Source organism: Vipera ursinii (genome assembly GCF_947247035.1).
Source record: "Vipera ursinii genome assembly, chromosome: 15".
In the NCBI taxonomy this organism is placed as follows: domain Eukaryota; kingdom Metazoa; phylum Chordata; class Lepidosauria; order Squamata; family Viperidae; genus Vipera; species Vipera ursinii.
In genome coordinates this window covers 4153099-4168385 of record NC_139528.1, presented here as the reverse complement: position 1 = coordinate 4168385, position 15287 = coordinate 4153099, and the positions used below count along the sequence as shown (strand labels likewise).

Here is a 15287-nt window from a genome sequence, read left to right as displayed (position 1 = left end):
GGAAAACGATGGAAAAAAGCACCAGGAATAAATTATCACTGAAAATTATCCATTTAAGCCAGAGAATAACAGAGACACTTACTAAGGTCTCCTGAGCTGGATTCAGGTTGCAAATAACAAAACCTCGAGAGGTTTTCCAAATCTTCCGTCGAAAAGAGAGATGGGCTCAGATATAAAATATCCAGACTGGAAAAAAGAATCTCTGCTTTCTTTATTCTGACTCCAGAGACAAGCAGCATTTTGAGGTGCAATTTGGATAGAGTCGTTCAAATGTGAAACCAGCTAATTGAAAACCTCTCCCCGCGGGTTTAAATGAGGGTTTATAATAAAGACGGTGGGATTTTGCGAGTGGGGGCACAGACCAAGACACACACTCCTCCTCAAGGGAAGGGAAATGTGGGCTTTCCTGATGTTGTTGATAAACCCCTGAGAAACCAGAGTAGGATTCCCATGCGCTGAATTTTCTTTCCCATCCGTAAATCCTTGCAGCTGGCACTGAACAAGAAATGATTTGATTCTCAATCAAACATGTTCTTGGCACAATACCCTGACCTTTTGCAAGATTTCTAGAGAATATTAGATTGGGAAATGTTGGAACAAGCTGGCAGAGAAGCAAGTATCGAAATACGCCCGCCTGGCACTTGGCTTTTAATTCCCACGACCTGCAATCAATGTTTTTTGTGTCTCAGAGGCTGGAGCAGAAAGCAGGCAGGCCAAGTCCACAGAACAAAATAAAAGGTTACGGAGGAGCCCGAGGACAAAATTAAGCCTTGTCCCGTTGTTATACAACAATGGGCTGTTGATAAAGAAAGCCATTGCAGCTGCAGAGAAGAGAAGAGACATTTACAGGTGCTCCTTGACTTATGACCAGGAAAAGACCTAGCTGCTTCAATAGGTTGCAGACAGGAAGAGACACAGCTGATTTAATAAGTTGCAGACAGGAAGAGACATAGCTGCTTCAATAAGTTGCAGACAGGAAGACACAGCTGATTTAATAGGTTGCAGATAGGAAGAGACATAGCTGCTTCAATAAGTTGCAGACAGGAAGAGACAGAGCTGATTTAATAAGTTGCAGACAGGAAGAGACACAGCTGATTTAATAAGTTGCAGACAGGAAGAGATATAGTTGCTTCAATAAGTTGCAGACAGGAAGAGACACAGCTGATTTAATAAGTTGCAGACAGGAAAACACACAGCTTTTTCAATAAGTTGCAGACAGAAAGAGACACAGCTGATTTAATAAGTTGCAGATAGGAAGAGACACAGCTGTTTCAATAAGTGCTAGAAGGGAGGAGGAGGAGGAGGAGGAGGACTGTTGGGTCCTTGGTGCTCTCTGAGCTGGGTGGTTTTCTTGCAGACCTTTCATGACCCAACTAGGTAACATCATCAGTGCTAGAAGGGAGGGGGAATTTGCTCATTCTAACGAGACTGTTGTTAAGTGAAGAACTTGCCCCATTGTATGACCTTGCTTGCTAACAGTTGTTAAGGGAATCACTGCAGTTATTAAGTTGGTAACACGTTTGTAAAGTGAATACGCCTTCCCCGTTGAGTTTGTTTGTCAGAAGGTCGCAAAAGGAGATCACGTGACCCCGGGACACTGCGAGCGTCATAAATACGAGTCACTTGCCAAGCTTCTGAATTCAGATCACGTGACCGTGGGGCTCTGCAATAGTCATAAGCGTGAAAACAGACATAAGCCACTTTGTTCAGTGCCGCTGTAACTTCGAACGATCACTAAAGAAATGGTTACAGGTCGGGAACTACCTTCCAAAGCTGTTGTTAATGGATCAACTTTTTCATAAAACAAAAAATGAAAGATCAGTCTCCAAGAGTCAGCCTATGGAGATGGTGTTGATGGCTGGGGTCATCTTGAAGACCTCTTTGGGAAGAATCCCTCACCTTTTGTCTTCTCGTGCCATGTCTAGTAGTTGCACTCTTGCAAAGTAAATGAAAGATGCAGTGGAAACAGCAGCCCTGCTGCACTGCAAATTAAACCCTGGTTCTTCGTTTTCCTTGCAAAGTGATCGAAAGTGGCTCCTTCAGACATCCCAGCCCTGTGACTAAGAACTGCGTCAAATCCCCAAAAACCCCGCCACGAAGCCCCCGTAATAATTCACAGCTCCTTCAGAAAGCAACCAGGCTCAAAAACTCAAAGCTTTTATTTGCAAGTTTCCTCACGTCAAGTATAAAACATCTTTTGAAAGAGCAGTTTGTTTTTGGAATAAACAAATAAATGAAATCTTCCCCTCAACCATAAAAGAGGCAGATCTATTTTTTGCACGGAAATGGGATGCCTTGTTATGCTGTTGACGTGTGATTAGAGGGTAGTGGATATTTTTTTAATCCTGTATTTCTAGCTAGCAAATAAAAAGCGACTAACTCTGAAATGTTATTTGTTCAAGATTTTACCTCCCGTTGTCCTGCAGGGAACGACGGAATTGTCTGAAATGCAAAACGGAGAGGGATATATATCCATAAGTATTCTCACTTGAGCCACACCGGGGTGGAAAAACTCAGACAAGCTTTATTTACTTACTAAATTCACATAAGTTTATATTTAAATTTATTTTAAATGTGTACGTTAGTATCATGAGTAACCCTTCTCCGGGGCTAAATAGCTAATCGTGGTGGGAAAATAATTTAGCCACTAATCTCACTAGAAACATCACCCACCAGACTCTGTTTGCTACATGCGTTGGGGGGGGGAGAAAGTACGCTGCTAAAAGTTACGTACAAACAGTGGCAGTTAGATAGATTTTGCATGGCGAGAGCTTTGCCTCTTGATCAGAAATTCAAGGATATTTTTTTAAAAAAATTAACTAGCAGCTTCTGCAGCCTGAAATGCATTTGTAATAACTTTGGAGGATATTCACGTCTCAAAGGATCTGTCTATACAGTACAGTTAGTCCCCGACTTACAAACAGAATTGAGCCCAAATTTTCCATGGGCAAGACGTTGGTTAAGTGAGTTTTGCCCCATTTTACGACCTTTCTTCCAAAGTTGTTAAGCGAATCACTGCAGCTGTTGAATTAGTAACGCAGATGTCAAGTGATTTCCCCCCCCCTGTTGACTTTGCTGGTCAGAAGGTCACAAAAAGAGATCACGTGAGCCCAGGACACTGCAGCCGTCATAAATACGAGTCAGTTGACAAACAGCTGAATTTTGATCGCGTGACCGTGGGGATGCTGCGACGGTTGTGTGAAAAAGGGTCATAAGTCAGTTTTGTTCAACGCTGTTGTAACTCTGGGCACTAAACAAATTGTTGTAAGTTGAGGACTATCTGTATCTACAGGGCTAAATCCAACACAGGAAGTTTTTAAGAAGAGACTGGACAGCCATTTGTCTGAAATGGTATAGGGTTTCCTGCCTGAGCAGGGGGGTTGGCCTAGATGATCTCCAAGGTCCCTTCCAACTTTATTATTATTATCATCATTATTAAATCAAATTTAGCTATAATCCCGGCTCTGCCTAATTCCTTGACCTTCAATCCACTACCAACTCCACCATCTGTCTGAAGCCAGGAATCAAGGGAGGCCAGATGCAAGCCTTAATCTGATGGAAGTTGGTTAATGTTAGCCTTTCCTGGAGGAAGGCAAAATCCATTCACCCTGGATTAAGGGAAGAGTTACTCAAACCCATCTGTGATGCAAAGAAAGCTACGGACGTTAAACTCCCGCCTGGCCGTCAAGGAGAAGATGGGATTTAGAGAAATGGCTGGAAATAACTTTGTTTTCAAACTGGAGATAGTCCAGTTGGTAGAAACTTAGCACACACACACACACACGCAGGCACACAAACACCAACGAGACGGAGAGCTGTGAGAGAATCTGCTTTTTCCTCATTGTTATTGGTTCTGCTGCTTTTTTCTCCTGACCATGGCCGTGCCGACGCCAACGAACAAGCCAGCCAGGCCCGCGATGGTCGCCCCCACAAAAAAATCCCTGACCTGCCAGACAAAAAGAAAGATGAGGTGCAAAGATTTGCCTTCCCTGCAAAGAAAAGATCATACGTGTTCCGTTAAATCCACCCCACCCGCCGTGTTCCTGATGTGCTAACAGGGCGACTGTCGGAAGCGACTGGCAATTTGTCCATCCGTCGAGGAGGGAGAGAAAAGAGCTGGGATTTTGGGGAGGGGGGGAGGTCCGCTCTGTACGGGTCTGGGGTGCTTCAGGCATCGCTTTGTTCCCCCAAAGAGGATTTTCTTCCTATTGCAAGTCCTCCACTTACAACCAAAATCGAGCCCAAAGTTTCCACCGCTAAGGAAGAGGGTTGTTAAGAGGAGTGTTTGTGTGTGTGTGGGGGGGTGTTATTATTCTATTATTTTTCTTACTATTATTTTTACTTCTTTTATACGGTGTTCGTACATCCGTGTAAGCTGCCTTGAGTCGCCGTGCTCGAGTAGGCAGCCATGTAAATCTCCTAAAATAAATAAATTGAGGTTCCCCCCCCCCCGTTTTACGACTGTTCTGGCCACAGATGCTAAGTGAACCAAGTTAGCACGGTTGTTAAATGAATCTGGCTTCCCCATTGGACTTTGCTTGTCACCAAGGTCACATGACCCTGTCTTAAGTACATGCCAGTTGCCGAGGGTCTGGATTATGATCACGTGACCCTGGGGATGCTGCAACAGGTTTTTAGGTGTGGAAAACAGTCACAGCTTTCACTGCTGTTGTGACTTTGAGTGGTCACTAAGCGAATGGCTGCAAACAGAGGACTACTTGTGTAATAGAGGCAAACTCAGGAAAGTTAAAAGGAGGCGTTTAGATGCAAGAACTCTCCCAAGGCTTTTGAATTTGCCACCAAAAAAAAAAACCCCACCCAATTTTGTGCAGAAAAGCTCAGAACGAAGCTCTTACTTGATCGCTCCTGGCCACACCGTAGCGCAACTCCGTGACGAAGTGCTCACAATTTTCACTGGTGACTTTATACTCCAGTTCTTGCCCCACCTTCTCTTCCGCTAGCTGGATAATCTTTCGAACAGGCAATGGGGTGTATTTGGAATCGTGTTTGTTGTTGACCCGGTATCGGTCGTTGCCCACCACTTCCAAAAGACGTTCTTTCTTCACCAAGGCCTTGTTGGTGAGGGTGGACATGAGGCTGGCGCAGCCTGCTCCGGCAAGTTCACCTTTTGGGGGGAAAAGAAAGAGTCGGACGGTCATTCGTGGAGAGCCAATATGGTCTAGTGCGGACTTGTGGACTTCAGTTCCCAGAATTCCCCAGCCAGCCAAGCTGGCTGGGGAATTCTGAGAGTTGATGTCCACAGGTCTTAAAGTTGCCAAGGTTGGATAACCCTGTCCTAGATATTAGATGTTCTCTGGACATCCTTCTGATATGTAGACTTAACACTCTTTGCTGAGAATTCTGGGAGCTGAAGTCCATGGGTCTTAAGTTCCCAAGGTGGGACACCCTTGAGAGTGTTTAAGACAGACATGTCAAACTCGCGACGTCACGTGATGTCACATGACGTATCGGAGCTTTTTCCCCATTGCCGGCAATGGGGTGGGCGTGGTTTTGTTGTGATGCGTCCGGCCCACGGGCCAGCAGTTTGACACCCCTGGTTTAAGACATCAGGCCAGAAACTGGGAGATGGAAACTTCTAGTCTTGCCATAGTCATGAAAGCCAGCTGGCTGACTTTGGGCCAATGACCAGGAGTCTGTGAGTTCTAGTCCCACCTTAAGTATGAAAGCCAGCTGGCTGAGTTTGGGCCAATGACCAGGAGTCTGTGAGTTCTAGTCCCACCTTAAGTATGAAAGCCAGCTGGCTGACTTTGGGCCAATGACCAGGAGTCTGTGAGTTCTAGTCCCACCTTAAGTATGAAAGCCAGCTGGCTGACTTTGGGCCAATGACCAGGAGTCTGTGAGTTCTAGTCCCACCTTAAGTATGAAAGCCAGCTGGCTGACTTTGGGCCAATCACCAGGAGTCTGTGAGTTCTAGTCCCACCTTAAGTATGAAAACCAGCTGGCTGACTTTGGGCCAATCACCAAGACTACCTGTATCCTGTATCCATTGCTAATTTCCCAGGGTTACAATCATGGCTAAAATGCAGAGGTGCAAGCCAAGCTAGACTTTTTGCCTGGTCATTTGGTCACCCCATCCAACAGAGTCTTCCTTACTTGGTGGAGCAAGATGGACCACATAGCCATTCCCCACGTAGATGGCCCAGTGCTGGTAGGCCAAGCGGAAGATTTCTATCAAGTCCCCAAGCTCCAGATCAACCTGTGGATAAAAGAAGACAATCGGGGGCCAAGAGTTGGGATCGCGCGTCAAGTTCCAGTTAAGAAGGTTTATTTGCTCAACAAACTAACCAAGGAGAGAAGCAACCTAGAACTAAGGAGAAAATTCCTAACAGCGAGAAACAATTAACTAGTGGAACAAACAGCCTTCGGAGGTTCTAGGTGCCATTTATCAGAAATAATATAGCGAGAGCAGCGGGCTGGACTAGATGACCTCCGAGGTCCTTTCCAACTCTGTTACTGTTACTACTCAATACTAAACTGGGGTGCTGGTCAGCGGAAATCAAGACAGATTGGAGTTAAGACAATTCTTGGGAACGCCACGACTCTAGGCTCATGACGTGCTTAGCGCCGCCCTCCCCAGCTCTGCTTGCTCTTCTCCAACTTAGACCAAATAGAACACATCAATGCAAAACATACAGAAAACCCAGCGGTTTGAAAATAAAGCTTCCAGCTAAGGCCATTTGAGAAAGAAAGCAACATCTATAAGAATTAGAAAACAAAAACTCAGTCACCGGATCATCCAGGCTAAAGAAGGGGGGAGCATTCCAGAACAGCGGACAAATGTTTCTTTCATAAAAAGGGCTGCTGCTTTGGGCGCTGACGGAGATGCGTTGAAAACCCATTGTTCCTTAGCACTGCAAATTGCTGTTCCATTGTAGCAACTTTTTTCCTTTCTCTTTTACGGGCTTTGCAGATTGTTTTCCCCCATAAAACAGAGAACGTGTTCCTATCAGCAATTATTTTAACAGTCTCTTGAAGGATCCTAAGTGTTCTTGAAGGATTTTTGCACACCTTATCTGTAAGAAAAGTCTTTTCCCCGAGGCACACAACCCACCCACCCCCATGCAACCGGCTCTTGTTGTGCTTGTTATTACAGATGCTGAATCAATTCCAAGGCTTCTCCTGTGTCCTGCAGGGATCTTTTCTTGTTATTGATTAGTTTTTCCAGCAATTCATTATTTACAACCAGCTAATCCGAAGGAGCACATCATATTAGCTATACAGAATCAGATCCCCCAATTGTGGCTAAAGGTTAGTGTTTCAAAATGTTTGAGCAATCAATTATAAATCCGATGCTTGGGGCCTTTTTGTTTAATGAAGGAAAATAATGTGTAAAACTAACCTTAGGAGATACGTGCACACATGCATACAAATATTCTGCTCAGCTCCCCCAAATGTTGGGCAAACTGTGCTACAGGTAATCCTTGAGTTACAATAGCTTATTTAGTGACTGTTCAAAGTTACAATGGCACTGGGAAAAGTGACAGGGCCATTTTTCACACTGATGACCACTCCAGCCTCCCCGTGGTTGTGTGATCAAAATTCAGATGCTTAGCAACTGACTCATATTTATGACGGTCACAGTCTCCAGTGCTCATCGTTTCAAAGCTGAAGAGGCAGTGCTTGTCCGAGGACGTCTCCGTGGTCATGTGGCTGGCATGACTAGACGCTAAAGGCGCACGGAACGCTGTTACCTTCCCCCCGGAGTGGTCCCTATTTTTCTCCTTGCATTTTTTTACGTGCTTTCGAACTGCTAGGTTGGCAGAAGCTGGGACGCGTAACAGGCGCTCCCTATGTTACGTGGCACTCAGGATTTGACCCGCCAAACTGCTGACCTTCTGATCGACGAGCTCAGTGTCCTAACCCACTGAGCCACCGCGTCCCCCATAGTTATTTAGATAAGGTTATTTAGATAAGGTTATTTTCCATGTTTCAGAGTCCACCAGATAATTACTATCTGCTTCCCTTTGGCAAACATTACATAGTGAAACTGGAAGAATGGCACAACTTTGTCTAAGTCCAATTCACACACACACACAAACGCACAAATACTTCCATAAATGACAGCCCAAACGGTGCCCACAAAGCAGAACTTTGGAACAGCCAAAGATTCAGATACTCAAGTACCCAATGCAACCTAAAGAAACTCATTTGTATGCTAAAGAGCTGCGCAGAGACACACAAACACAGCTTCTATTCAACCTCCAGTTCTCCCTTGCTTGCAGCATTGATGCGCATAAACGGCCCCAAATCTGTGGGAAGAAATGGCTCCATTCACACATTGCCTTTTTGTTTGGTTTCTCAACGGTCTCCCCCATTTCCTGGGTTTCCATGACACTGAATGGCAATAAATTAACCCAAGCCGCTTGGTTTGACCAGATCTAATCAATCCACCCAAATCTTTAAATAAAACAAATCTAACTAACCAATCTAAGCAAAACCATAGCCCTATGTTTTGACCTGACTCGCTTTAAATAAACCGTTCCTTCTTTCCTTTCCTACAACATAACACAATCAAATAAGGATCTTATTCCATACTTCCAACGAAGCAAATAGCAGAATTTTATTCCATATTTCCAGCAAAGCAGAACACAGGTGTTTATGACACCTGCGCAAATCCCCATGGCACATACTTAAGCACGCAAGACAAAAGCCCCAGGTATTGTTTTTCCAAATATTTTCATATGATCACAGGTACTGCCTTCTGCCCAGCCTCCTTTAAAATGCCGTTTTAAATAGTTAGAATACAGAAAATAGTTATCTTTCCATTTTTTTTTAAAAAAAAAAGCAATTAAGCTACCCAATGGAATGTCCATCGTAATAATGAACAACCTTAAAGTGAGTGGGGTAAAAAGTTACTTTTTAAAAATCCTATTGATTTTTACTGGCTTTTATGAGAAACAGAAAGATAGTGGAATGTTTGGATGCAACAGCTGTAGGTAAGAAACGTGCTTGCAAACAGGCACAAATATTTGCGCAATTCTTTTTCATGAAATTTTAATTTTAGTTCCAAAGTTAAAATACGAACTTCAAAAGGAAACGAGAACAAAGCAAAAGCAAAACTGACAAGGAAAAAAAACTGCATATAAAGGAATTTTTTTTTAAAAAAAGCATACACATAGAAGATGGATTGAATACTGATAAATATATTTCAAGAATTGCCCCCGCTCCCTTGCAAAACAGGTCCACAATTTAGGAAATGTATGATTTTTACACAATTTCTGTTTCCTCTCGCCACCCCCTCCTTGCCTTCTGCTCACTTACCTCGTCCATGCTGGAGATCCACGGTTTGTATCTGTGCTCACTGCAGCTTTGAGTTTCTCAGCAACACAGGACACACACAAAAAAAACCCCACAAACACTGTGTCCTTTTGGAAGCTGCCTGAACAGAACTAACAATTTGGAATAGACAGGATAGAAAATGGAACTGGGAGAGCTGAGTCTGCTCCGAAAAGCATCACATGGGGAAAAATTATGCAGTCTAGCAAGGGACAGCTGGCCAATGAAGAAAAACATTTGTGTCATGGGTGTGTAGTTGTTGGGGTTTTTTTTTTCTCGGTGTCAAATGTCAGCCCCTAAGCCAGCAACGTTGAGCCATTTTCCTCCAGTTAACCAGGAAAAAACAAATAAGCTTCCTGCTTCCAGTTGGCACCTGGATTAGAAGTTTAGTCTGCAAAAAGAAAAGCCAGCCAGTTTCGATTTTGCTTATACATGTAGTCCTCAACTTACGACACAGTTGGAACTAGGATTTCCATTGCTAAGCAAAGCAATTGTTAAGGGATTCACACCCGGTTTGATGACCTTTGCCTCTGGGGTGAAATGAACCATGCAGTTGTTAAATGAATCGTGAGGCAGTGTCATGTATTTACCACGGTCGCAAAGACCCGGGGTCATGCGACCCCCTTTTGCGACCTTCTATCAAACAGTGTCAATGGGGAAGCTGGATTCACTTAACAACCGTGGCAGGCAAGATGGCAAACATGGGGCAAAACTCACTTAACAGCTGTCTTCCTTAGTAAGGGAAATTGTCAGCTGAGTTGTCGAGAAGTAAATGTACAGTTACAGACCAGCATAATAAAATAATGTGGGTCACTTTGGTGGGGGGGAAAAAAAGCAGAAAACAGAAACAGGATGTCGTGTAGTCTACACGGTCTTTCTGGATTCATTTATTTAATTTGATAACTTACCAGATTGGAAAGCCGTGATTTGATGGCTTTCGGAATAGGGTTCTTCTTGTGGTCCATATCACTGTGTGCTAACAAACAGCCACGACCTGAGATCAAACCAACATGTCAATACTTCTGATAAGCCAAGAAGAGTCACACCAGTTTGAACCTCTATCTCTTCCAAGCATCTCTATCTGGTCTAAAGCTTTCTCAAAATCGTTTCCAGAATCATAAAACAAAAAAGAAAAGACCCAATGTGAAACGTATAAAAGAAATGTAAATCTTTTTGAGGACAGAGCTTCTGAAGCGCTGTTTTCGGTCAAAGCCAACGAATCATGGTTTGATTCTTGTGGGCCATCCAGAGTTACGGAGAGTTGGGCAGCGTACGAGTTTAATACATTATAATTATTATAATTCTTTTTTTTTATTGAAAAGTTTTACAGTACATTTTATTTTCAACAAAACAAAACAAAACCCCTCCCAACCCCCTCCCCTCTTCCCAACCCTCCCCAACACCTCCCTCCCTCCCCCTCCCCCCTCCCCGACTTCCCAGAGCTAAATACAAGGTATAACAGTAAAAACAATCATAATCTACCATATGCAAACAACAATAACTATTAAATCTGTCTCACTTTAACTCTTATAAAGTAACTACAAGCAATATAAATATCACATCAATACTTATTCAAATGCTAAGTGAAACTTTTTAGTCCCATATTTATTCTGGATGTAATCAATCCATTTTTTCCACTCCACAATATATCTCTGTTGCGACTGGTCTTTCAAGTATGCTGAGATCTTTGCCATTTCCGCCAGGTTGGAAACTTTTAAAGTCCATTCTTCTATGGTCGGCAGTTCTTCCTTCTTCCAATATTGCCCTACTATAATTATTATAATTCTTCAGCCAAGCAAGAGAAACCTCCAGCATTATATCTCTCTGTTAACCAAGTCTTAAGCTGCCTTTTGTATTATTATTATTATTATTATTATTATTATTATTATTATTATTATTATTATTATTATTATTATTATGTCTATACCTTTGGAAAGCAAAGTCTGATGCTGCAATTTATTGCTTTTTTTCAACCCTACGGCATGGCCCGTCTTGGCAGCCCCAGAGTGTGCCTTGGTGGGCACCCCTGGCTGGTCTCCCTTGGCGTTCACGTGTGGCGCCTGGAGGAGACCGCTTCGTGCTCCTCTCATCGTGGCATGGGGAGGTCTCGCCAGCTGCTTCTCGGTCACACTCGAAGTTTGGGGGCCATGTCCCCCCGAAGCTTGGGTTGGACCCACCAAGGACCTGCTGCTTTTCTGCTTGGCATTGCCTTGCTGACAAGCCACCGGCCTTTTCCCACTGTCCTCTGTCCAACACAGCTTCTTCCCAACTAAATTTGGATGCTCTGTGGACTTGCCAGCGTCCTTCTTCAAGGGGGCCTCGCTGTGAGTGGGGGGCGACCTCCCCTGGGGTCCTTTGGTGGGTGGCTTGGGATCTTTTGAGCCTTCCAGGACCAGCGGCTTATTTGCAGCCTGCTTCTTGCCTGTCGGCAGCCTAACAGGAACGGAGGCTGACGCCTCCATGGTGCCCCCCTTGGCCAGCAGGGTCTTGGGTGGGTGGGCAACCTTCTGGAAGGATCCGCTCTCACAGAACCAAACAAAGAAGTCAGACATAGCACTAGCCAGGCTGGGTCTCCTGTCCCCTAGCCTGGCAGCTGCTGAGGGTCCCCAATGGATTATGACAAGGGTCTTCTCCTGGCAACAGGGACTTATGACCCCCTGCCCCTCCCTTTGGCTTGGCATCCCTGGATTGGACCAGGGTAGTCCCCCCTCCCAGCCTTATAAAAGACGTCAGTGGGGTTAGTCTTGACCTGTGTCCTTAGTTGCTATGTGGTGGGCGGAAATTAAATCAGTGAAGTCAAGAGCTGCTATAAATAATTTAGAATAGAATAGAATAGAATAGAATAGAATAGAATAGAATAGAATAGAATAGAATAGAATAGAATAGAATAGAATAGAATAGAAAATAGAATATAGAATATAGAATATGAATAGAATATGAATACAGAAATAAGAATAGAATAGAATAGAATAAGAAATAAGAATAGAATAGAATAGAATAGAATAGAATAGAATAGAACAGAATAGAATAGAATAGAATAAGAAATAAGAATAGAATAGAATAGAATAGAATAGAATAGAATAGAATAGAATAGAATAAGAAATAAGAATAGAATAGAATAAGAAATAAGAATAGAATAGAATAGAATAGAATAGAATAGAATAGAATAGAATAGAATAGAATAGAATAGAATAGAATAGAACAGAATAAGAAATAAGAATGGAATAGAATAGAATAGAATAGAATAGAATAGAATAGAATAGAATAGAATATAGAATATAGAATATAGAATATAGAATATGAATAGAATATGAATACAGAAATAAGAATAGAATAGAATAGAATAGAATAGAATAAGAAATAAGAATAGAATAGAATAGAATAGAATAGAATAGAATAGAATAGAATAAGAAATAAGAATAGAATAGAATAAGAAATAAGAATAGAATAGAATAAGAAATAAGAATAGAATAGAATAGAATAGAACAGAATAAGAAATAAGAATAGAATGGAATAGAATAGAATAGAATAGAATAGAATAGAATAGAATAGAATAGAATAGAATAGAATAGAATAGAATAGAATAACAAATAACAAATAACAAATAACAAATAAGAATATAATGGAATGGAATGGAATGGAATGGAATGGAATGGAATGGAATGGAATGGAATGGAATGGAATGGAATCTGGAAGGGACCTTGGAGGTCTTCTAGTGCAAACTCCTACCCAGGGCACGAGATCTAGCATTCTAGACAAATACTACAAAAAATTAAAATAATAATACAAAAGAAAATAAAAGCACCCGGAAACAACCACGCAAATAAACTTAGAAGAAACAAAAGTGGATTGGCCTCCCTACACACAGGCACACACACACACGCAAACACACAGTAAAAGGATGCCAAATTCCGGCTGCAAAGGAAGCTCAAATTCAGCAACCAAGTCCTGTTCCTTGCTGTTTTGTGTTTTGTTTTTTTTTCCCCCTTGTTTCACTTAGGAAAATACACGCAGGTCCTATTTTAGAACTTTCCAGGCTGATGGAGAATCAGATGACAGCAACAAGGGACCTGCTTTGCTCCCCCCCCAGCCATCCCCCCCCACACAGTTTTTCCACTGCATCTCCCATCCAGAACAACTGAGAAAGCGGCAGGAGACAGGAAATTACACTGAATTAGTCGTTTTATTGGGTACGGAGCCCCATAAATAAAAGAGAAGCAAACCTTATTCCAGAAGGGAAGCCAATCGGCAAGTCAGCTGGGATTTTGACACATCAGCTGATAAGACGTTGAAGGGAGGGAATGGGTCAAAGGCAGCCTGGCTCCTCCCTTCTCTGTCCCTGGGAAACTGGGAGTTCAGGGATGGCGTTGCTGCCCCCTGCCGGAGAAATGTGGGTCCACATCTGGTTAACAGCTGCATAGCAAATCTACACAGAACATAGAATCATAGGGTTGGAAGGGACCTTATAACATTCCAGACAAATCTAAAGGGGGGTAACAATAACAATAACAATAAGTTGGAAGGGACCTTCTCTGCCTCCGGTCAGAGAATGCCGGCTGGTGGCCCCCAGGGGGAGGTCCTTCTCTGTGGGCGCCCCGGCCCTGTGGAATCAACTGCCGGTGGAGCTCCGGATGGCACCGGATCTCCACTCCTTCCGGCGCGGGTTAAAGACCCACTTATTCGAACAAGCTGGCCTGGCCTGATGGGGAGTTATTTTAGGGTTTTAATTATTTGTATATTTCTATTGTTTTATTGTGGGCATTAATTTAATTCTTTTTTTAACTTTTGTTATTTTTGTATTTTTGTTATATGCCCTGTTCACCGCCCTGAGTCCTTCGGGAGAAGGGCGGTATAAAAATCCAATAAAACTAAACTAAAACTAAACTAAACCTTGGAGGTCATCTAGTCCAACCCCCTGCTCAGGCAGGAAACGCTATCCCGTTTCAGGCCAATGGCTGTCCAGTCTCTCCTTAAAAACTTCCAGTGTTGGAACATTCACAGCTTCTGGTGGCAGGTGGTTCCACTGGTTAATTGTTCTAACTGTCAGGAAATTTCTCCTTAGTTCCAGGTTGCTTCTCTCTTTGATGAGTTTCCATCCATTGTTGCTTCTTGTACTGCCTTTGGGTGCTTTGGAGAAGAGCTTGACTCCCTCCTCTTTATAATAATATAATATAATAATAATGAGTTGGAAGAGTCCTTGGAGGTCATCTAGTCCAACCCCCTGCTCAGGCAGGAAACCCTATACCATTTCAGGCAAATGGCTGTCTAGTCTCTTCTTAAAAACTTCCAGTGTTGGAGCATTCACAACTTCTGGAGGTAAGGAGTTCCACTGGTTAATTGTTCTCACTGTCAGGAAGTTTCTCCTTAGTTCCAGGTTGCTTCTCTCCTTGACTAGTTTCCATCCGTTGCTTCTTGTCCTGCCTTCAGGAGCTTTGGAGAAGAGCTTGACTCCCTCTTCTTTGGGGCAGCCCCTGAGATATTGGAACACTGCTATCATGTCACCACTCACCCTTCCCTTCCTTAAACTACACATACCCAATTCCAGCAACCGTTCCCTGTATGTTTTAGCCTCCAGTCCCCCAATCATCTTTGTTGCTCTTCTCTGTACTCTTTCTAGAGTCTCGACATCTTTGTCAAAGTATTCTCCAAAGCACCAGAGGGAAGGAGGAGAAACAATGGTTGGAAACTGACCAAAGAGAGAAGCAACCTGGAATTAAGGAGAAAGTTCCTAACAGTGAGGACAATTAACCAGTGGAACAGCTGGCCACCAGAAATCGTGGGTGCTCCATCACTGGAGATTTTTAAGAAGAGGCTAGCTAGACAGTCACTTGTCTGAGATGGCATAGGTACTCCTGCCTGAGTGGGGGGCTGGACTAGAAGACCTCCAAGGTCCCTCCCAGCTTCTATTCTATTCTATTCTATTCTGTTCTATTGTATTTCTATTTCTACTTCTATTCTGATATTGTTAAAAACCACACATTAAAACTATA

General features: G+C 43.1%; 1 protein-coding gene across 2 annotated transcripts; it reads right to left on the bottom strand.

Moving 5' to 3' along the window:
* Positions 1-2141: 2141 nt before the first annotated feature.
* On the bottom strand, positions 2142-13602 carry LOC310647086 (phospholipase A and acyltransferase 3-like). Of its 2 annotated transcripts, XM_083374052.1 has the most exons (5): positions 13521-13602; positions 10206-10291; positions 6115-6217; positions 4857-5125; positions 2142-3946 (listed from the first exon to the last, which is right to left on the bottom strand). In XM_083374052.1, exons 2-5 carry the CDS (start codon positions 10260-10262, stop codon positions 3845-3847), a joined length of 531 nt encoding a protein of 176 aa, XP_083230178.1. In that variant the 5' UTR covers positions 10263-10291; positions 13521-13602; the 3' UTR covers positions 2142-3844. The 2 variants fall into 2 exon arrangements, with proteins under 2 accessions (XP_083230178.1, XP_083230179.1); XM_083374053.1 differs by lacking the exons at positions 10206-10291; positions 13521-13602 and adding an exon at positions 9283-9485.
* Positions 13603-15287: the final 1685 nt, after the last annotated feature.